The sequence below is a fragment of the Ursus arctos genome, unplaced genomic scaffold, assembly GCF_023065955.2.
Source record: "Ursus arctos isolate Adak ecotype North America unplaced genomic scaffold, UrsArc2.0 scaffold_34, whole genome shotgun sequence".
Lineage (NCBI taxonomy): Eukaryota > Metazoa > Chordata > Mammalia > Carnivora > Ursidae > Ursus > Ursus arctos.
In genome coordinates this window covers 4255733-4278149 of record NW_026623030.1, presented here as the reverse complement: position 1 = coordinate 4278149, position 22417 = coordinate 4255733, and the positions used below count along the sequence as shown (strand labels likewise).

At 43.5% G+C, this 22417-nt stretch overlaps 1 protein-coding gene across 8 annotated transcripts in view; it reads left to right on the top strand.

Moving 5' to 3' along the window:
• The window catches only part of LOC113245911 (protein HIRA), an 88130-nt gene that overhangs the window by 34481 nt on the left and 31232 nt on the right, over positions 1–22417 (top strand). For all 8 annotated transcript variants that reach the window (XM_026486261.4, XM_026486260.4, XM_044379503.3 and 5 more), the window contains 6 exons: positions 1567–1637; positions 2322–2427; positions 4565–4780; positions 5755–5840; positions 10657–10854; positions 11988–12149. In XM_026486261.4, the coding sequence (XP_026342046.1) occupies positions 1567–1637; positions 2322–2427; positions 4565–4780; positions 5755–5840; positions 10657–10854; positions 11988–12149 (839 nt within the window). The remainder of the gene's footprint in view (positions 1–1566; positions 1638–2321; positions 2428–4564; positions 4781–5754; positions 5841–10656; positions 10855–11987; positions 12150–22417) is intronic.

Below are 22417 nucleotides of genomic sequence, written 5' to 3'. Positions count from 1 at the left end.
ACATACATACATACAGTCTAACCACCACCCCATAACTCCTCATCCCTGCCCAGTCAAGACCCCACTTCCCAACCCCCCTTGGCCAAGGCAGCCACTCCAGTGATGTCTGTCACATCGGTGAGTTGTGCAGTGTTTACTTCTTTGTGTCTTGTGTTGCTTTCACTCAGCATAATATTGTTGAGATTTGTGTTTGTTGTTGCATTTAGCAGTCAGTAGTTTGTTCCTAACTAATTACTAATTTCCCCATAAGCAGAACGGACTTACAGTTGTAGACTCGAAGGTTGTCCTGTGGCTGCATTTATCATAGTTGTTTGTCACAGAGAAGTCGATTGCTATGTACACTATAGTTCTTTTTTCAGGCCCTTATTCACATGACATTTTAGAACGTGAACCCTAGTGCCATCATAGGCAGTTCCGGGCCTGTTCTTCCTGGGCTCCTTCTGGCCTGGGGGTCCATTTGTGGCACTTTGACCAAAACATCACTGATCATTTCCTCATTTTCTTAGAATGCTGAGGTCAGGTGTTCACACGGGTTCCAGATTTCTGAGTGGTCTGTAGGCACATTTTTGGGAGGAGAGATAGGGCTATTTTTTTCTGGAAGTGGAATTAGGTGAGGGGCATGATTCTTCTTGTGGATTCCAGGTAGCTTAGATTCCCTGTCCTCAGGACTAGGGTAGCTGCAGCAGCTATTCCGCACAGAAGCAGCACCTGATACGAGCCATGCAGAAGGTGTTCCCTCCCAGCCCACCATGCTGTGTGGCCCCTGGACCTGTCAGCAGCATGGTCAGACACTAGCATGTGAACTGTGGGGATGTGGAGACGGCACACAGCCCAACCTTTGAGTGACTAGATACAAGTATGCATGTAGTGAATGTTGTGCAGTCATCAAAGAGAGTTTTTTATGGTGTTCAGTGACATACTTACTATGTATTAAATGAACAAGCAAGCACAGTCATGTGACTAAGAATAAAATATTTGCAAAAGATAGACCAAGAGAAAATAAGTGTTATAGTGGTTAACTCTGGGTCTGAATTCAAGGCAACTTAAACTGTGGTGTTGCTGGACTATCCGCACACACTTTGTAGAATGAGCCCATGTGATGTATGTAGCCAGTTACACCGAGCTTTGCATCACTATGTACCTGAACTCCTTGGGCCCAGAGAAGGTGTGCTGGCTTCTCTCCGAGGTGGTTTTCCTCTTCTGGGTGCTACTTGTGCTGCCTCATTTTCTGCCCAGGGCTTGGCACCCTACCCGTGCTTGTAGACCTCTGCCCAGGTCATGGCCTTTCTAGAATCCCCTTCTCCATTCTTGGTTGTCTATGTATAAAGCCATCTCCCCTGCCAGACCACAGTGAGCCCTTCAGACAGGTGCCACACTAAAATGCCTATTTTGGCGGGTTTTGGTTTCCACAGTTTGGGATCTTGCTGGTTGCTGTTTGAATAGAGTCAGATATGCCCTATATATCAATTAAACTCAGACCAAGGCTTCTAGGACTGTTGGTGAGCTATGTGGACAGAAAGCCGTTTTCATTCATTTCATTAACCTTTCCTGCTTCTTTCCTTCCAGCTCACATGTCTGAAACGGCCTTTGGTTGTCATCCATGAGCTATTCGACAAATCCATCATGGATATTTCCTGGTAAGGTGGATTCTTCTTACAATGCCCAGGCTAGGAAAAGAGAAGCCACACGTTGGAACACGAGGCCTCTGGATATGATTAGGCTCGGGCTGCCAGGAATTCCCCCCACCACCGCCCAAGGTGTGGCAGCCAGAGCAGACCCCTGGGGTGCTCTTTGCACACGATTCAGAAAAGGGCAGCTTGGGCCTGCCATTGGGAGAGTGTCTGCTCCTGTGCTCCTTGCTTTGTTGGCATTTGCCCCTGGAAAATACTTCTTAGGCAAACTGGTCTTTGGGAGATGGAGAGTGCTTTGATTCTGGTTTCGCTTCACTTTGTCATTGAATGAACCAGTTTAGCACAAGTGTACAGACACGTTTTCTGCTTCTCAGTGACCTCATTCAGATGTATACTTAATGTTTCTTTTAAAAGTGGTTTCAAAAACAAATAAAAATGAAATTCTTACAAAATACAAGATGAGATATACTTTGTACATATGCTTAGAATTAGAACTAAAGGACACCAGAACCTGCTAGGGCGTGATTGTCTCCCGTGCCCCCACCCTACCAGGGAATGCCACAGAAGGGAATGAAGGGGTTTCTGGCATCTACATAAAGTCCTGCATGCCAACCACATCTCTAGCCTTGGAGGTGTGGGTAAGCCCCATAGGCACTTGCTCCCCTGGCTGCTAATAGCCATCTCTTTCAGGACTCTGAACGGGCTGGGCATCTTGGTGTGCTCCATGGATGGCTCTGTGGCATTCCTAGATTTCTCCCAGGATGAGCTCGGAGACCCCTTGAGTGAGGAAGAGAAGGTAAGAGCATAATACGCCTTCAGCTAGTGGCATGAGTGCTGCACTTGCTCTCAGGCCACAGAAATAGCCACCATAGCTCTGAGAGGCCCCTTCGATTGGACTCTCCTCTTAGGATATACACAGACACACTGTGTCTTAAAGTATTATTGGGTATTTGTCCTTTATAGTTCATAATGCTTATTTTCTTTACAAAATAAATTGAAGATGAGACTCTTACTCATGTCAGAAATCAGTTCTGGAACTAAGAAAACAAGTTGGGCATCTTTTCTTGAGCTTATAATTAGCCGCACACTGGAAGGTTTTCACCCTGGGAGATAGCGGGAGTGACTCGCAAGCGTCCCTGCTCATGTCACTTTCCTCTTTGTCTTGTAGAGACATAGTTGCCACGGAGCAGCAACTGTAACAGTAATATTGGTCATTTCTTAGCACTTATTGCATGCCAGACCCTAGGCCATGCATTTTGCATGTATTATTTCATATGAATTATACAAAATCCTTCAGGGCAGGGCTCATTCATTTTATCAGTGCGGTAACTAAGCCTCAGAAAATAGCGTGGCTCTTTGCAGAGACCATACATGACCCTTAGGTATGAGAACAGAACCATGAGCCATGCTCATAGGCCTCTTCCCCTCTGTGCTTTGCTGGGGACAGGGTGGCCCATATGCTCTTCTTCTTCAAGGACTTTGGGAAAGGCCCTGCTTAATGGACCATAGAGTTAGAAAGCAGACATTTCTATAGATGGGCTTTTGATGACGCTTAGTGAAATGTATTCATTTGTCTGAAAGAAGCCTTATGAAAGCCCAAAGCAGGTGGGCGGCTCTCCCCTTTAAGGTACAATTACTGGTAGAGGCTCCCTCATAAGCAGTAGGACCTCCCATTATGGTGTAAACCCCTTGGGGGTAGGGGTCTGCCTTGTTGACATACCTAGCATGGCTTGCTCCCCAGGAGTCACTGGCCTGCCTTGTTGACATACCTAGAATGGCTTGCTCCCAGGAGTCACTGGCCGGTGAAGGGATGAGTGTCTCAATGGCCTCAGGTCTTCTTTCTACCCTGCCACTGTTGTCAGGTATCCTGGGATCGCTGTGCACTCCCCTCCCCCTTGTTGAGTCCTGGTTGGGCCGGCAGGGGTGGCGGGACTACAAAATAATACTGTCTAGCTTACCATTTCCCAGATGGCAGGCAGGGACCCCATGTTTAAGAAACATAGGTAAACATCTGCCAAACTCTAAATTCTGCCTCCAGATTCCAGGGGAGGGATTGAGGGGAGAAGGGACAGGTTGCAAGGGAGGGAGGTTCCTGGCCACATATAGCACACCAGGCCCTGCAGAAATGGGTCCCAAGTCATCACCTCCCCCTGCCCAGTATCCTCTGCTATGAGGCATATGTACTATTGGCCTCCGTTGGTCGTTAGCACATCCTTGTATGAATCTGCTTCTCATCACACCAGTCACTCTGATGTGCTGGGGACACACATGTCCCTGCCCCCGTGGGGTCCTATCTAGCTTGTCACATGGAACTAATGAGACCTGGGAAGGTGAAGGGAGGGGCCCTGCTCAGAAGGGTCAGGACATGTTGTGGGGCAGCAGGGGCAAAAAAAGATTTCTCTAGATCTGTTGTGCCAGGCCTTCTCTTACTCTAAGACACTGTCAGCAGCCCCATGGCAACTTACAAGCACACGGGGCTGATGACTGCAGACAAGAACAGTGAAAGGAGGCTCTGGATTTTAGCATCTGATTCCCAAAAAGTGGGGTCCTTGGAGTGATTTAAGAACCTTACGTTAGCAATTTGACTGTCTTAATTTTAGTTCAGCAAATGTTCATTGTCATTCATTCTGCACCAGACCACGTGGTAGGTATTTGATCAGTTACTCATTCACTTTCATCCCTGGCTCTAGATACACAAGAGGCTGTAAACATTTAGAGAGTGTGTAAGACTTCTCCAGAGTCATCTAGTCAGCCACAGGTAGAATAGGGCGGGAGGTGAGGGAGAGCTGGCACCCAGAGCCCTGGGACCACTGCCTAGGACTCTTTCTACTCTTAGACTCAGGAGAGCCAACATGCAGCTCGCCCACGGTGGGCACTAGGCACCACTTTGCTGCTTACAGCTGGTCTGTTGCACTTTTTTCTGCTTCCCCTAGAGCCGCATTCACCAGTCCACATATGGCAAGAGCTTGGCCATCATGACTGAGGCCCAGCTCTCCACAGCAGTCATTGAGAACCCAGAGATGCTCAAATACCAACGCAGGCAGCAACAACAGCAGCTAGACCAGAAGAGTGCCTCGGCCAGAGAGACGAGCTCAGCTGCCTCAGTTGCTGGTGTCGTCAACGGGGAAAGTCTAGAAGACATTAGGAAGGTAAGGGTTCGGCCCCATTGCACTGAGGACATGGGTACATACCCAGGGACAGAGCAAGGGGAGGATGCAGTCTACTGAACAGAGCACAGACACAAGTTGTAGGGAGGCAAGTGTATGCTGTGCCTAGAACAGGACCCAGGAGTGAGCCAGTTTGGGGCTACCTGGCCCTATTGCCATCAGCTGCATGAGGTAGTAATGGAGTCTAAAGCACTTTGTCAAAAGCCTCTTTGTCCCAAGAAGCTCTTGAGGAGGTCATCTCTTGTGGGAACTTCCAGACCTCACTTTTAGCCTTTCTAGGAAATTCTCGATACTGAGAACAATAGATTTCAGGTTCTGTCCTTAAGGAGATGTCTGTGGACTCCCTGCTTCTTCCTGTGGAAGCCCATGTCTCACTCTGGGGTAGGGGTGGACATGGGGCAGGAACAGAGCAGGAAATGTCAGGATTACCTGGGGAGCTTAAACCATCTCGAGGAGCTTATGCAGGGTAACAAACCTCCCAAGGTAATTGAGACACAATGTGTGACTAGGAACCTTTGATTTTATGAGCCTTCAGTGGAACAAATGGCTCTGATGAGAGATCTGTGGATCACAGCTTAGAGACATGAGTGGCTTGAAGATGCAAGTTTCCTTCATTTGTTCCTTCAATGAGCCCCATAGCTGCTGGGCAGGAGTGACCAGACTGGCACCTGTTCACTTCCCAGGAAGCCTGGCCGGGCCTGCAGTGCTGGTAATGGAGAGCAAGGTGCTGCAGCAAGGTGCCGGAACTTTCTGTCCTTGCTGCTTTACTGTGCAGGAAGTTGAGCACGCACCTGACAAAAATGCTTGTTTTTTTGACTCAGTGGCTCAGTTTAGTTGGACCAAAAAGGCCATAGAAAGGGAAATTAAAATTCATTTCCTTGGAAGCCTTATTTTTTGATATGTGGAAATACTTGGCAGAGAATTTTCTCTTCATATATGTCACTCTGTTTTGCCAGAATCTTTTGAAGAAACAAGTTGAGACTCGGACAGCAGATGGTCGCAGAAGAATCACGCCTCTCTGCATAGCACAGCTGGACACCGGGTACTTGTTCACTCACCAAACTTTCTGTGGCCTTATCTGGGAGGTCTTCCTCTCTACTTTCATCAGTTAACACTTTCATAATCCGGGTCTTCACAGGCTCTTGGGCCAACCTGACCCATAGAATCTGGAAATGGGGGAGTTGAGACAAGCTTCCCACCAGCCCCAAAGCCCTATGCTTCCTGCAGAGCCCTTATGCACATTTGACTCATGCAGAAGGTGGGCAGGGAGGAGCCCGTGACAAGCCAGAGGGCAAGGGCGCCTTCACAGGGCCAGTGTGTCCACATGGCCAGCTCTGCTTCATTGTTTGTGGGGCATTGAAGACACCAGGGAGAAAAGTCGGACTGATTTTTTTCTGTTTCATTTTTCCCTTTTATAGCCTTCTATATACACATGGTTGAATAGTAAAAACCCAAAGAAGGACATAAACATTACCCATAATCCAGTCTCTTGAGATATAATTACTGTTAACATTTCGGCATCTGTATCTCTGGTCTTTTTTCCCCCACTTGTTCCTGTATCTTGACCTTGCATCCTTTTTAATAAATAGTCCTCTGAAGCATTGGCTTGCTGATTGTCCAGGTTCCCAGGCTGTGAATGCACCATGATTTACTTGACCAGCCCCTTAACTGTGGACTTGCAGTTTGTGTCCAGTGTTTTGTGATTGTAAATGAGTCTTTGAGCACACCCGTGACTGTTACCTCAGAATACTTCCCAGAAGTGAAATTGCTGGTCAGAGAATAGGGCTCTAAGGCACATTTCCCTGAGGGGGGCAAAGAAGGGGGAAAGTGGACTCAGTCACCATTTGCTGTTGTCTCAGCATCTGTAGTCAGGCTTGCTTTTATATTGGTCATTCTCCCCAAAACAGTGTATGTCGATTCAAAAGATGATAAGGCCCTGCATGAGAGAAATAGACCCCCACTGTCAAAGTGATTCATTCTGATTTTATACTCATTCAACCAGTCTGCTTAGGGCACCACACACGCAGTAGTCCTCTGCATTTTGCAGTTGTTCGTCTGTGAGCTGTCCTAAATCTTCCTTGAAGTCTGAAGAGACCTTCAGTCATATGATATGCTGATCTGACCTCCTCATGTTAAGAGTGTGTAGGTTCTGAGGCCCTGGAGTTTAGAGACCTGACCAGATGGAGCCAGAACCAAGTCTCCTGACTCTTCCCGGAGAGTGGGTTTCCTTTGATCAAGGCTTTTTCCCATTGTTAACCTACTAGTGCTTTGAACACTGACGGGCTTGTGGGAGTGAGGGTCCCGGAGGTGATGATGATGGTGGTACTTTTCTCCTATGGATCCTTTCGGGCCTTACTTGATGAGGAGACAGAGGTGGGTAGGTGGCTTTCTACCTGACCTTAAACCAACTTTCTGCCACAGGGCACATATTTCTGGCACCAGAACTTGATTCTTTTGGTCTTAAAGGCATTTTTGCCCTCTTGATTCTCATGTTAAAACAAGTAGCAACAGAATAGGTAATGATTAGCTTAGCTAATCAAGCAAGAAAAGAAAAAGCACAAGTATTTTAAATGGAAATAATCACAGATAAAGAATGAGTCAAAGGTTTGAAAGACTTCTTTACTGGATTCTGTGCAAATAAATTTGAAAGTAGATGATTTTGAGGAAAATAAAATTATAAAAACTGAAGAAAATCTACACACCTGAATTATTATAGAAGAAATAGAGGACACTATCACAGAGCTAACCTACCAAAAGCCACCAGACTAAGAAGGTATCCCAGGGAAATTCTTTTTTTTTTTTTTTTTTTTAAGATTTTATTTATTTATTTCGGGGTGCCTGGGTGGCACAGCGGTTAAGCGTCTGCCTTCGGCTCAGGGCGTGATCCTGCCGTTATGGGATCGAGCCCCACATCAGGCTCTTCCGCTATGAGCCTGCTTCTTCCTCTCCCACTCCCCCTGCTTGTGTTCCCTCTCTCGCTGGCTGGCTGTCTCTCTGTCAAATAAATAAAATCTTTAAAAAAAAAAAAAAGATTTTATTTATTTATTTTACAGAGAGAGAGACAGCCAGCGAGAGAGGGAACACAAGCAAGGGGAGTGGGAGAGGAAGAAGCAGGCTCCCAGCATAGGAGCCTGATGTGGGGCTCGATCCCAGAACTCCGGGATCACGCCCTGATCCAAAGGAAGACGCTTAAGGACTGAGCCACCCAGGCGCCCCCACAGGGAAATTCTAGTAAAGTTTTTGTTCTGATCATTCTAATACTATTAAAAATACACCAGTGCATAGAAAAAAAAGGAAAACTTGGAAAACCTTTTTTTGGAATGGACATAATATTTACATCAAAAACATGACAAAGATGGAACATTAGTAAATGCCTGATCAGTCTCATTTCTGAACGTCAGTGCAAAAATGCTGAAAATAGTAACAGAAGCTTATAGTGTGTTACATTGCTAATACACTATGACCATAGTAAGGTTTATTTCAGGGAAGCAAGATGGTTCAGATTTGGGGAAACTTAATTTCCTTCTATATGTCAGAAGATCAAAAGAATACATGATCATCTCCACAAATGCTTAGGAGACATTTTTACTAAATTCAACATTGTTCTGATTTAAAATTTAGTTAAATATGAATAGATGGATACTTCCTTAATTTGATAAAAACTACCTTTTTTTAAAGTAAATTCAAAAACTAAACAAGTGTCCTCACTTGTTGACTATACTTTAACATTGTTCTGGAGGTCCTAGCTCATATAGTTAGTCAAGAGAAAGAATAAATTGGAAGGGAGGTGGTAAAATGTAACATTATTTAAAGACGGTATTATCTACAAGAGAATCAACTGGGAAAACTGCCGTAGATAATAAAAGAAGACAATAAGATGACTGGATACAACCGATCAAGTAGCAGCAACCACCTTTAGAAGATGTAAAGGAAGAAATCACTTTCACAAATGCAATACCTAGAATGTAACAAGAAATGTAGATCATTATGAAGAAAAATTTAATACTGAGAGAACTAAAAGAAAATTCAAAAAAACTAGAAATGCATACCCATGTTTTCCCTAGATGACTCAACATCATAAGATGATAGATTGCTCTCAACATGAGCCCATACAAATAACTAACAGTTTTCAAAATTAGGCTGATTCTAAATTTACGTGGAAAAATAAATAAGAATAGCTAAAATATTTCTGAAAAAGAAAATCAGAGAAGACTAGCTCCACCAGAAATTAAAACTTACAAACTATAATAAAATGGATGCTAACACATGAACGGAGGAGTGGGATACAATGGAAAATCCAGAAGTAAGCCCAAATGTTTATGGGAATTTTAAAGGTGCATTTTGCATCAGTGATGAAACATCAGCCAGTCTAATAAATGGGAGTCAGGACTACCTACCCTCTAGAAACAAAGTTGGATCCCTACCTCACAACTTAAAATTAGATACATTCTGAACAGCTCAGCGATTTTTTTTTTTTAATATTTAGCTTTTTTGTTGTTTAAAATTTTAGAAGAATATTTTTATGGTCGGGTTAAAAGTCATTTTTAAAAATGGCATAAAATTCAGACTACACAAAAATAATGTTTTGGGGGCAAGGAAAATTGTACCATAAATAGTCAAAACACAGCATCTTAGGGGCGCCTGGCTGGCTCAGTCAGAAAATTACGCAGCTCTTAATCTAGGGGTTGCGAACTCAAGCTCCATGATCGTTGTAAAGATTACTTAAAAATAAAATCTTAAAAAAAAAATCCTAGGGAAAATACTTCTTGCTCATATAAGGAATTTTTTAGGTATGTAAATGGTCTTGCAGTAAATAATAAAGACCAGTACCAGATAGAAAATATACAAAGGATATAAGCCGTTCACCAAAAAAGGAAATCAAATGCTTCTATGTGAACAAATTTCAGTCTCACATCAAAATAATTGCAAATTAAAACTACAGTAAGGTACTGTTTTTCAACAGATTGTCAAGTATCAAGAAATTTGGTAAGACTGTTGGTGAGGGTTTGGGGCAATAAGCACTCTCATACATAGCTGGAATTTAAACCTCCAAGAAAGGCACTTTGGAACTATTAAAGCAGAACTCATTAACGAACATTCCATCTGCTGCTGCAATAACACTTCTCGGAATTTATCCCATGAAATATATGAAACAACTAGTGCAGTGACGATTGAGATAGGGAGCATTTTTGAGCAGCTGCTGTGTGTTCTCAGTGTGTGCTACACTGACCACATTAGTCCTGACCTCATGGGGAGGTTCCTGTCACTTTCCATTGTGCAGTTAGAAACCTGAAGCACAGAGTGGTTGCAGTGCCCAAGGTCCCAGAGCTTGTGTATAGCAAATGAGTGAGACCTGGCTGGACTGGCCCGGGACCCTTAGCCTTAGCACTGCAGTATCTTGCCTCCTGTTACAGCAGTGTTTGTTACAGAAAAAGCTGAGCGACAGCCCTGGCATTCCTCAGTAGAGGCTGGTTAGGTAAATTATGGTATATCCATACAGCCTATGATGAAAGAGAGTTTTGCTCTGTGTGCTGCATTTCATGAGTTCTGAGACACATGTTTGCACTTTTTAGCATCTCTGAAATCAGGGTACATTTTATTATAAGTGGCATCTAACAATTACATTTGGTAAGTAATTTTTTCTTTCTTAATGGTACATAAAGTACCAGTTCATCTTAGATTCAATTACACCTAGCATATGACATAATTTTAGTTTTCTTTTTACTTTTCTGTAACTTTGCACATTTTCTTCCACAAAAATGCTTCATCTTTGGACCAAGAAAAAAATTACTTCAAACATAGAAAGTACTTGATGTGGTGTCTTAATTTCCCAGGCTGATTTTTGTTCTTGACAACAGGGACTTCTCCACGGCATTCTTTAACAGCATCCCACTCTCGGGCTCCCTGGCGGGCACCATGCTCTCCTCTCATAGCAATCCACAGCTACTGCCACTGGACTCCAGTACCCCCAACTCCTTTGGCGCCTCGAAGCCCTCCACAGAGCCTGTGGCTACAACTGGCGCCAGGCCGGCTGGTGATACTGTCAGTAAGGACAGGTGAGTGGGCATGCCAAGGCTTGCTCCTGTCCCTGGGGAAAGTTCAGATTTGGACACAGTTCCACTGACACTTCACGGCTCCTTCAATAAAAAAAGAAAGAGATGCTTGATTTTTTTTCTGAGGGCCTGCTTGGGAGGGAGAACTTGTCCAGGTGAGTCTCTGATGCACAGGACCATAAGGACTTTACCTCCTGGGGAAAGATGCAGTCCCAAGATGTGCTCCTAAGGGTGGGAACTGGCCAGGGACACATCACCTGCTGCAGGGTCAGCCCCACCTTTTGACAATTCTGCACTGGAAGTGGCTTAGGCCCTCACTGCACGGGCAGGAGCATTGCTACACCAGTCATCTTAGGAAGGGGATCTGGGGCAGGACAGACAGCTCCAGATCTGTGAGACATTTTAACAGTTGGCCCTGCAGGTCCTAGGAGAGAAGGAGGGGGCTCCCAGATGTCTGCCAGGTGTCTTCTCTGGGGTCCAGGCAGGTGGATGTGGTCAGTAGGAGGCCCAGTGGCTTTGGGACTCAGCACATGTGATGTGCTTAGGCATGGGGGAAAGCTTGCAGGCTCAAGCCTAGGCCTCTCCTGTGGAGAAGACAAGGGCTATGGGGTGTGCACTTGGAGGAGAGTATGAGGAATGCATAATTGCCAAGGTAAGATGAGGGGGCCACCCAGGCCACAGTGTGTTTGTCTGAGGATGAAGGCCAGGAATAAACAGTGGCTTCAGGACTCTGGGTGGGGACTTCTCTCATTAGACCATTTGTTGAAGCAGGAAAAGCTGGTGGTTTGGAGTGGAGATGCTGTATTCGGGTTGTGGATATATGGCTGTATGGTGAGAAAAAAAGTGTTGTAAGAGCCACTTTCTAGGCCCATGGTACGCCCAGAAGCTCTCAGAACAATGCAGTGGGGCACATATGAGTGCATTTGCTCGTGGCCTTCTCAGCCAGACTTCCAGATTTTAACACATGAAAATATTAAAGAAATAGGAGTATTAGATTACATCTTGGAATTGGGTTTATATAACTTTGATATTTGTTCCCCTTTTAGTTGGCTCCAAGTAACACAAATCTGGGGTTCCCAAATGCTTGATGGGTTGTGCTTGACGTGCTCTCCCATCTTTTCACCCCCCACCCCCAGTGTGAATGCTACCTCTACTCCTGCTGCATCGTCACCCTCCGTGTTAACAACCCCATCCAAGATTGAACCCATGAAAGCATTTGACTCCCGATTCACTGAGCGGTCCAAAGCCACGCCAGGTGCTCCTGCCTTGACCAGTGTGACTCCAACAGCTGTGGAAAGGTAGGTGGTGGCTGTGTGGGGGCCCGGAGAGACCAGGGAGGGTGCAGTTTCAGCCAGTAGTGCAGTGTCTGCTTTCCCACCAAGCAGCCTGCCTTCCCACGTAGAAGCAGACTCTGGTCCCTCTGTACTCAGGAGCCTCTGGGTCTAAGGAGAAAGGAGCAGTTTTTTCAAGTGGGAAGATGGTGGGAAGGAGCCATGGGGGCCACAGAACAGGCATAAAGGACAATGAAGGCAATGACACCAGGGCTGGTCAGTGCAGAGGCTATGCTGAGAATAAGGTTGTCATTTGAATAGAGCCCAGAGTTTGCCCAGAAGAGGAGCAGGAGATTGACTGATTCTGTTGCACCATGGAAGTAATGGCCTCCTCAGACATTGACCAGGCATTTGGGAGCTTGAGATAAAAGTGATAGAGGAGAGGTTTTTATGAAATTAGGTTTCTGAGCTCTTTCAGGCTCTATGCCACTCACCCATTCTCTGCACCTTGCTTAGCACACAGCAGCCAAGCCATGTAGGATGTAGTCTATTTCTTAGAATCGCAGGAGTCCTCTTGTGGCCAGAGCAGATATGTTTGTTGGCACAGAACTTTTCTGATTCTTGGGGAACGTATTCCCACCCCCATGACCATGAACCCACCACAACACAGAGCTCACTGCATAGCCAGTGAGGTGGGGGCTGAGGGAGTTAGAGGTGGGCTGGGCCAGCTTCCTACGGAGAGGCCAAGGGCTTAAGTGATGTTCTCTTGGGGTTACACTCCACCTTGAGGCGAGAGGGGCTCAGCCGCCCTTTGCCACTATCGGCCAGATTCAGGGACATTGGTCACAGACTCTTCGGTAGCCACACAACCAGCAGGTGCTTAATGAAGGGAGCATTTGTGATGAGACCTGATCTTGCAGTAGATGATGTCTTGAAGCTCAAGCTATAGTACAGTCCCCAGGACTTGACTCATGATCTCAGAATTGCTTATCTGATCAGTATTTGTTCTCCTTGGAGAACAGCCTCTGGAAACCAGCATGGGCGACTCTCTCTTCAAGTCAGTTGCTGCATCTATGACCTTGGTGTGGGACCTTGTGTTTTTGTTTTTGGTTTTTTGGGTTTTTTTTTTTTTTTTTATGTTATGTTAGTCACCATACAGTAGTACATCATTAGTTTTTGATGTAGTGTTCCATGATTCATTATTTGCGTTTAACACCCAGTGCTTGTTTCAACACATGCCCTCCTTAATACCCATCACAGGGCCAATGCATCCCCCCACCCCTCTCCCCTCTGAAACCCTCAGATTGTTTCCTGGAGTCCATAGTCTCTCATGGTTCATCTCCCCCTCTAATTTGCACCCCCTTCCGTTTTCCCTTCCTTCCCCTAATGTCCTCTGTGCTATTCCTTATGTTCCACATATTAGTGAAACCATATGATAATTGTCTTTCTCTGCTTCGCTTATTTCACTTAGCATGAGCTTCTCCAGGTCCATCCATGTCGATGCAAGTGGTGGGTGTTCATCCTTTCTGATGGCTGAGTTCGTTGTATATGTGAACCACATCTTCTTTATCCATTTGTCTGTTGAAGGGTGTCTTGGCTCCTTCCACAGTTTGGTTACTGTGGACATTGCTGCTATGAACATTGGGGTGCATATGGCCCTTCTTTTCACTACATCTGTATCTTTGGGGAAAATACCCAGTAGTGCAATTTTTGGGTCATAGGATAGCTCTATTTTTAACTTTCTGAGGAACCTCCATACTGTTTTCCAAAGTGGCTGTACCAGCTTGCATTCCCACCAACAGTGTAAGAGGGTTCCCCTTTCTCCATATCCTCTCCAACATTTGTTGTTTCTTGCCTTGTTAAGTTTTTACCATTCTGGTGTAAGCTTATATTCAACTCTGTAGTGTGATCATGCCTATTTTCGTATACAGATATTCCATGTGATCTCTTTATCTAGCGGTTTCTCTGTCCAGCAGTATGGGGGATCTGAAAACTTTCCTGCTGCTCAGTACTTTGAAATGGTGGGTGAACTGCAATACATATCCCTAAAACATGTAACCAGTTCATGAGAAAGTAAGGGAAGTCCCCAGGAGCCAAAATCTAAGGGTGTTAAACAAAACCAGAGCAGTGGGAAGGACCACACTGTGGGTGTTGGGCTGGGGGTTTTACTGACGCGGTGACCTCGAGTTGTAATGGCCACACGGATTCAAGACCGGGCCTTGGGCCTGAGCCATGTAGGGGGTTGGAACTAAGACACTACCATTAAGTCAAGCTGCTTGAGAAAGTACACCTCCAGTGAGGGAGAGGACAGAAAAAACTTGAAGGGCAGCATGAGAACATGGCCAAAAAGTTGAAATGTCTCAGCCAGTCCTCAGGGTTAGGAAAACAGACTGTATAGACACAGACCTGCCTTCCTGTGGATTGGGGATGTTTAACACTACCCAGGTCATCTGGAAACCAAGCGAAGAAATGAACACAAAAGGAGATTTTGGCCTAAATAACACCCAGAGGCACTTGGCAAAACTAATGCAAACCTCCCCTGCCAGGGACATTTCCCTGACCCCAAGATGTACAGCAGTCCCACTGTTGAAGCACTGCCGAAAAGAGGCTCAAAATCCAAAGTAACAAAACGCAGGAAGAAACAGTACATTACACACAAATGTCAGGAGACATAATGATGAACAGGTTTAGACCTTTTTTATAAATTTGATCATAGATCAGAGAATTGCCAGATAAAGACTATAAAATAAATATGCTTAAACAATCAAAGATATTTGAAAGATAGAACAGAAAATGTGAGGAAAGTCTAATATACCATCCCATATACAAAAATTAACTCAGTTGGGGTGCCTGGGTGTCGCAGTTGTTAAGCGTCTGCCTTTGGCTCAGGGCGTGATCCCAGGGTCCTGGGATCAAACCCCACATTGGGCTCCCTGCTGGGAGCCTGCTTCTTCCTCTCCCACTCCCCCTGCTTGTGTTCCCTCTCTCGCTGGCTGTCTCTGTCAAATAAATAAATAAAATCTTTAAAAAAAAAAAATTAACTCAGAGTGGGTCAAAGAACTAAATGTAAGAGCTAAAACTTTAAAACTCTTAGAAGAAAACAGATGTAGATCTATATGACCCTGGATTAGGAAACTTTTTCTTAGATACAATACCTAAAGCACAAGCAACTAAAGAACTAAACAACTAAAATCAACTAAAAAATTTAGGATCCAAAACATATAAAGAACTTACAATTCAACAATAAAAAGACTAGTAATCCAATTAAAAAATGAACAAAGGATTTGAATAGAAATTTCTCCAAAAATATACAAATGACCAATAAGCGCATAAAAAGACTCTCAGTGTCATTAGTCATCAGGGAAATGCAAATCGGAAACCACGATGAGATACCACTAGGATGGCTATAATCAAAAAGTCGTAAGTGTTGGTGAGGGGCGCCTGGGTGGCTCAGTCAGTTAAGCGTCTGCCTTCAGCTCAGGTCATGATCCCAGGGTCCCCACTCAGCAGAAAGCCTGCTTCTCCCTCTCCCTCTGCCTGCCACTCCCCCTGCTGTGCTCGCTCACACACTCACTCTCTCTCTCTCTGTCAAATAAATAAATAAATAAATAAATCTTAAAAAATATATATTAAGTGTTGGTGAGGATGGGAAGAAAACAGAACCCTCATAAATTGCTGGTGAGATTATAAAATGGTTCAGCTGCTTTAGAACACAATCTAGCAATTTCTGAAAGATAGAGTTATAAACAGAGTTACCATGTGACCCAGCGATTTCATACCTACATATATACCCAAGAGAACTGAAAACATACATTCATGTAAAAATTTGTATACAAATGGTCACATCAGTATAACTCATAATAACCACAAAGTAGAAACAGCCCAAATGTCTATCAACTGATGAATGGATAAACAAAATGTGGTATACCCATTCAGTATATTATGTGGCAGTAAAAAGGAGTAGAGTACTTATACGTGCTGCCACACATACAAGCTTTGAAAACATTATATGTTAAGTGAAGGGAGCCAAAGGACCACGTGTTGTTTGATTCTGTTGATATGAAATGTCCAGAATAGACAAATCTATGGAGACAGAAAGTAGGTTAGTGGTTACCGGGGATGAGGGAAGGGGAGGTTGGGAGTTTCTTTTTGGGATTATGAAAATGCATTGGTGTTAGATAGTGGTGATGGTTGCATAACCTTACAAATACACTAAAAACTACTGAATTTTGTACTTTAAAATATTGAGTTTTGTGGTATGTGATTTATGGCTCAAAAGTAATAATGTACCATCAAGAAAGACCAGATAGATTTGGAAATAAACCAAAAATTACATACATACATACATTTATTTATTTACTTAGAGAGGGAATGGGGAGAGGGAGATACCCAAAAATTACATTCATTCATTCATTCATTTAGAGAGGGAGTGGTGAGAGGGAGAAATTTAAGCAGGCTCCATGCCCAGCATGGAGCCCACCACAGGGCTCAATCTCACAACCCAGAGATCATGACCTGAGCTGAAATCAAGAGTCAGACACTTAACCAGCGGAGCCACCCAGGCGTCCCTCAAAAATTACTTTTAAAAAAGAAAATAAAAATCATTGTAATTGAAAAGCCACAGGGAGCATTAGCAACAGCAGATAAGACCCAGCTGAATAGAGCATTACATCTGAGGAACTGACTGATGCAGAGGCAAGGAAGTGGAACTTAAGGAAGAGAATCTAGTGATAAGAGGACAGACAGTAAGGACAGTGTGCACCTAGCAAGATTTCCCCCCAAGAGGTCCTGCTGTGGGGTAGTTGTCAAGAGGAAGTGGCTGATACTTTACAGGCTTAACTCGAATGTTGAAACCTCAGTTTGGGAATGGAGTGAGGTCTGAAAAGAAATAAGGAAAACTAAATCCCCACCTTAGAGAAACTAAGAGCACCATAGACAGAAATTCCTTCTTTTTGTTGAGGAAGGCACCCCCCATTTGTCTAATAGGTTTCTGTGACCTTTGTCATACTATTTTCTGTCTCTTGGGGAATACAAACCCTGATTGGGGAAGCACATGGGATACCCCTTGAAGTAGGCTGCTAGAAAGCAAAGTCTGACAGCATGATCTGGTTCCTCCGCAGCTGTTCCCTAAGGTCTCACAGGACCTTTCAGCCATACTTACAGCTCCAGGAACAACTATAGAATAAGGGAACAGCAAGTTTGTCATTCACTTGAAAATCGCAGTGAATGAGCATTCACTTAGGGCTGAGTTTCCTGCTTTTAAGGCAGTTAGGAACATTTGGTAAGACTCTAAGAGCCTGGTGCTAAATTCTAAGGAGTTATGGTTGGATCCTCATATGGGGAAAACAGAATAAACTAAAGCACAGTATCTTTAATAAAAGCTTTACAGAAAATGCAGCTTTTTTTTTTTTAAGATTTTATTTATTTGACAAAGAAAACAAGAGAGCACAAGCAGAGAGAGAGGGAGAAGCAGGCTTCCCACCAAGCAGGGAGCCCAATATGGGGCTCGATACCAGGACCCTGGGATCCAAACCTGAGCCAAAGGCAGTTGCTTAACCAACTGAGCCACCCAGGTGCCCAAAATTGCAGCTTCCTTGATATGGCTGTTTCTTGTAACCCTTTAAATCACCCATCAGTGGAGGTCTTCCTTTGGGGGCACAGTGTCATGCATAGTTAGGAGTAGCACTCAGAGCCATACACTCTGAGGTTGTCCTAATTCCCCACTTTGTGGTGGGTGATCTTAAGCAAGACACATAGTCTTTCTCAGCCCATCTCCGCCTTAGGCAGAATGGCTCTCTGAGGAGCACCTAACTCATAGGAGATACATCTTGAGGACTGAAGAGGAAGGGAGTGCCTATAAAACTATATCTTGATCCTGGTCTCACCGTGAGCAGCACATATCAGTTCCTGCTGTTACTCCTTCATTATACCACATGGTGGTTTGGCAGTTTGATCTCTGCAACCTGACTGGTACTTCTCTGCCAAGAGTGTTAGGTGAGTCAGGGGCCTAATGCTAGCCTCCCAGGTGCGGGGTGACTGTCCTAGTTGAACCTGTGGGTGGGTCCTCTACTCCACCCTGCCTTAGGGCTGTGCATCAGTAAAAGGGAGGGGGCAGGGCCGGGCGGGGGGGTGGGGGTCCAAGTTGGTCTGTGCAGGCAGAACCTAGGATGGAGCCTATTTGTAAGTGGGGCATCTCTGGCCAGCTGTGCTCTTCCTCAGCAGATATCTGGATCTACGGGACAGCTGCTATAGATTCATAGCCTGGTGCTCCTAGGGGTACTGGGTGACCCCTGGTACAGGCCTACACAGGCTGGGAAGTGTAGTTTTCAGTGGGTCCCTAGCCTTAAGAGCCCTGACTGGGATGTCAGGTAGAGGCAGAAGGTGGGGAGACTTCCGAGGGCTTTCAAAGAAGTCTCAGGCATAGAGTGATACAGCCTGAGCTAGGGCAGTGCTAAGCAAAGTGAGGTTCATGCCTTGGTATTGAGCTTAGAAAGCGATCAAGTAGTCAGAAGCTTATATGGCAGTTTGACATTGCTATGATATTCTTATTGTATTTTATAAAACCATAATTACACAAGAGTCTAAAAATTCTAGAAAGGATTTTGGGAAGCACTAACTTAGGGATTCTAGAACATCAAGCTACATCCAGAGGTGGATGTTTTGCCCTGCTGTAGGGCATCAGAAGAATGCGGAGCAGGCCCTTTGGTTTCATGGAGCAGAACCAGGAGTTTCTGGGTTTTCCCAGTTCTGTATATGGGTACAGAGGGAAAGAGTTCAGGATTTGTAGACCCTGGTGTCCCTATCTACCTTTCTATAACCTAGGACTACCAGTAGGAAGAACAGCAGAAGACATTGCACAAAGGAGGGGCTAACAGGCCTGGGGCCCATGCTCACACTTTCTGGTTAGCAGAGAGAATGCAAGCAGGTATGAGGGCTTTCAGACTCTAGGCTGGAACGTAATTCACCATGAACTTCTTGAGGAAAGGTGTTCAGTGATATTGTCGGACCCAGGGATTCTATCATGTCCAGAGATATCTGTTGTAGCATTTACCCAACTGCCTCAAAAAGGAAGTGTTGAGGAAATAAGCTGTTGATTTTGTAGCCCCTAATTAACATCAATGACAGCTGAAATACTATGGAAAAATCGTTCAGATGGCATGTTTTTTGAAAACAACAGGACATGAAGTTGTATTAAAGGGTAATTGCAATATGAATAAAGACAATCAGAAATGAAAGAAGGGTGTTACTACTGACTACAAAAATAAAAAGGATGAAGGTATTGTATATAATTGTGTGCCAATAAATTAGATAACTTAAATGAAATGGAGAAACTCCTAGAAAGATAGAAACTATCAAAACTAACACAAGAAGAAATAGACAATCTGAATAGACCTATAACAAGTGAAGAGTTTGAATTAGTAATCAAACAATAACCTACAAAGAAAAGCCCAGGCGGCTTTACTAATTTATTCTACCAACCAATTAAAGAATTAATGACAATTCTTCATAAACTCATAAAAAATAGGAGAGGGAGCACCAGGCTGGCCAAGTCAGTGGAGCATGCAACTCTTGATCTCAGGGTTGTAGGTTCAAACTCCACATTGGGTGTAGAGATTACATAAAAATAAAATCTTTAAAGAAAAAAAAATAGGGAACATTTCCCAACTCATTCTCAGAGGCCAGTATCATCAGGATACCAAAAGCAGGCAAAGATATCACAGAAAAGAAAACTACACCATTTCTTACAAATAAGGACACAGAAATCCTCAAAACTACAACATTTTTTTTTAAATCATGCACAGCGACTGAGATTTGTCCCAGAAATACAAGGTTGGTTCAACATATGGAAATCAGCTGATGTAATATACTACATCAGTAGAATAAAAACATACCCCGTAATTGAATCTAGCACCCATTCATGACCTAAACAAATAACAAACTGGGAATAGAATGGAACTCCCTCAATATAATAAAAGGACATCTTTGAAAAACCACACAACTAAGATCATACTGGTAAAAGACTGGATGTTCTCCCCCTAAGGAAAATGAACAAGAACAAGACAAGGATGTCAGCTCTTGCCATCTCTCTTTAACCCTGTACTAAAGTTTCTAGGCTAAATGACTTCAAGATTGCAAGATACAAGATCAATATACAAAAATCAGTTATATTTCTATATGCTGGTAAAGAACAACCCCCCCCCCAAAAAAAGAACTTAAGACAACAGCTCTTTTTTTTTTTTTTTTTAATGATTTTTTATTATGTTAGTCACCATACAGTACATCCCTGGTTTCCGATGTAAGGCTCGATGATTCATTAGTTGTGTATAACACCCAGTGCACCATGCAAAACGTGCCCTCCTTACTACCCATCACCGGTCTATCCCATTCCCCCATCTCTCTCCCCTCTGAGGTCCTCAGTTTGTTGCTCATAGTCCATAGTCTCTCATGTTTCATTCCCCCTTCTGATTACCCCCCCTTTCTTTATCCCTTTCTTCCCCTACTGATCATCCTAGTTCTTATGTTCCATAGATGAGAGAAATCATATGATAGTTGTCTTTCTCTGCTTGACTTATTTCACTTAGCATTATCTCCTCCAGTGCCGTCCATGTTGTAGCAAATGTTGAGAACTCGTTCTTTCTGATAGCTGAGTAATATTCCATTGTATATATGGACCACAACTTCTTAATCCAGTAAGACAACAGTTCTATTTACAGTAGCACAGAAAATAATAAAATGTTTAGGAATAAAATTATCAAAAAAAATACAGCATAAAAATTAATACTTTGGAAACTACAACACATTGTTGAAAGAAATTAAAGACCTAAATAAGTGGAAGGACATTCCATTGGATGTCTTAATATTGTTAAGATGGCAGTAGCCCCCAAACTGATTTACAGATTCAGTGCAGTCCTTTGCAAAATTCCATCTGGCTTCTTTTTAGAAATTGACAAGTTGATCCCAAAGTTCATATGGGAACTCAAGGGCCCCCAAAGAGCTGAAAGAGTCTTGGGAAAAAAGAGCAAAGTTGGAGACCTCACACTTCCTGAGTTCAAATTTCAGTACAGAGCAATAGCAACACAGTGTGGTACTCGCACAAGGCTAGACATGTAGATCAGAAGAATAGAGCTGAAATCCTAGAAATAAACTCACTTGTTGGCAGTCAGTTGATTTTCAGCAAGGGTGCCAAGACCATTCAATGGATGGAGAAAGAAGAGTCTTACCAACAAATGTTGCTGGGACAGCAGGATATCCACATATGCAAAAAAATAAAGTTGGATCCTTTCTTCATACTGCATACAAAAATTAACTCAAAATCAATCAAAGAACTAAACTGGAGAGCCAGATTACAGTACTCTGTGTGACTTTGGATTTGTTCATGGATTCTTAGATATGACAACAAAATCACAAGTAATCAAAGAAGAACTAGATAAATTAGATTTCGTTAAAATTTAGAACTTTTGTGCTTTAAAGGAGACCATCAAGATGGTGGGGAAAAACTGTAGAACTGGAGAAAATATTTGCTAATCCTATATCTAATAAAGTACTTGTGTCTAGAATACAAGTACTCTCATACAACTCAGTAATAGACTAATGATGCAATTTTTAAGTGGGCCAAGGATTTAAATAGGCGTTTTTTAAAATATGATATACAAGGGGCACCCGGGTGGCTCAGTTGGTTGAGCATCTGACTCTTAATTTCAGCTCACGTCATGATCTCAGGGCCCTGGGATCAAGCCCTGCATCGGTCTCCATGCTCAGTGGGGAGTCTGCTTGGGATTCTCTCTCTCTCTTTCTCTCCCCTCTCCCTGCTCACAATCTCTCTCTCTCTCAAATAAATAAAAATCTTTTTAAAAGATGTGATGTACAAATAGCTAATAAGCAAATGAAAAGATACTCAACATTATTAGCTATTGGGGAAATACAAGTAAAACCACAAGATTCTACTTCACACTGCTAAGAAATCAAAAGATAAATAATAAGTGTTGGCATCAACACTTATTGAAGAAATTGGGACTTTCATATGCTGCTGGTGGGTATACAAAATGGTACAGACACTTTGGAAAATAATCTGGCAGTTCCTTAAGAAGTTAAACGTAGACTTAACATTTGACATAAGAATTTCAGTCCTGGTAAAAACACCCAAGAAAAACGAAAGCATGCCTACACAAATAACTTTGACATGAATGTTCATATCATCATTTTTTACAATAGCCAAAAGCTTGAAACCAACCAAACGTCTATTAGCTGAAGTATGGATAAGCAAGGTGTGGTTATCCATACAATGAAATATTATT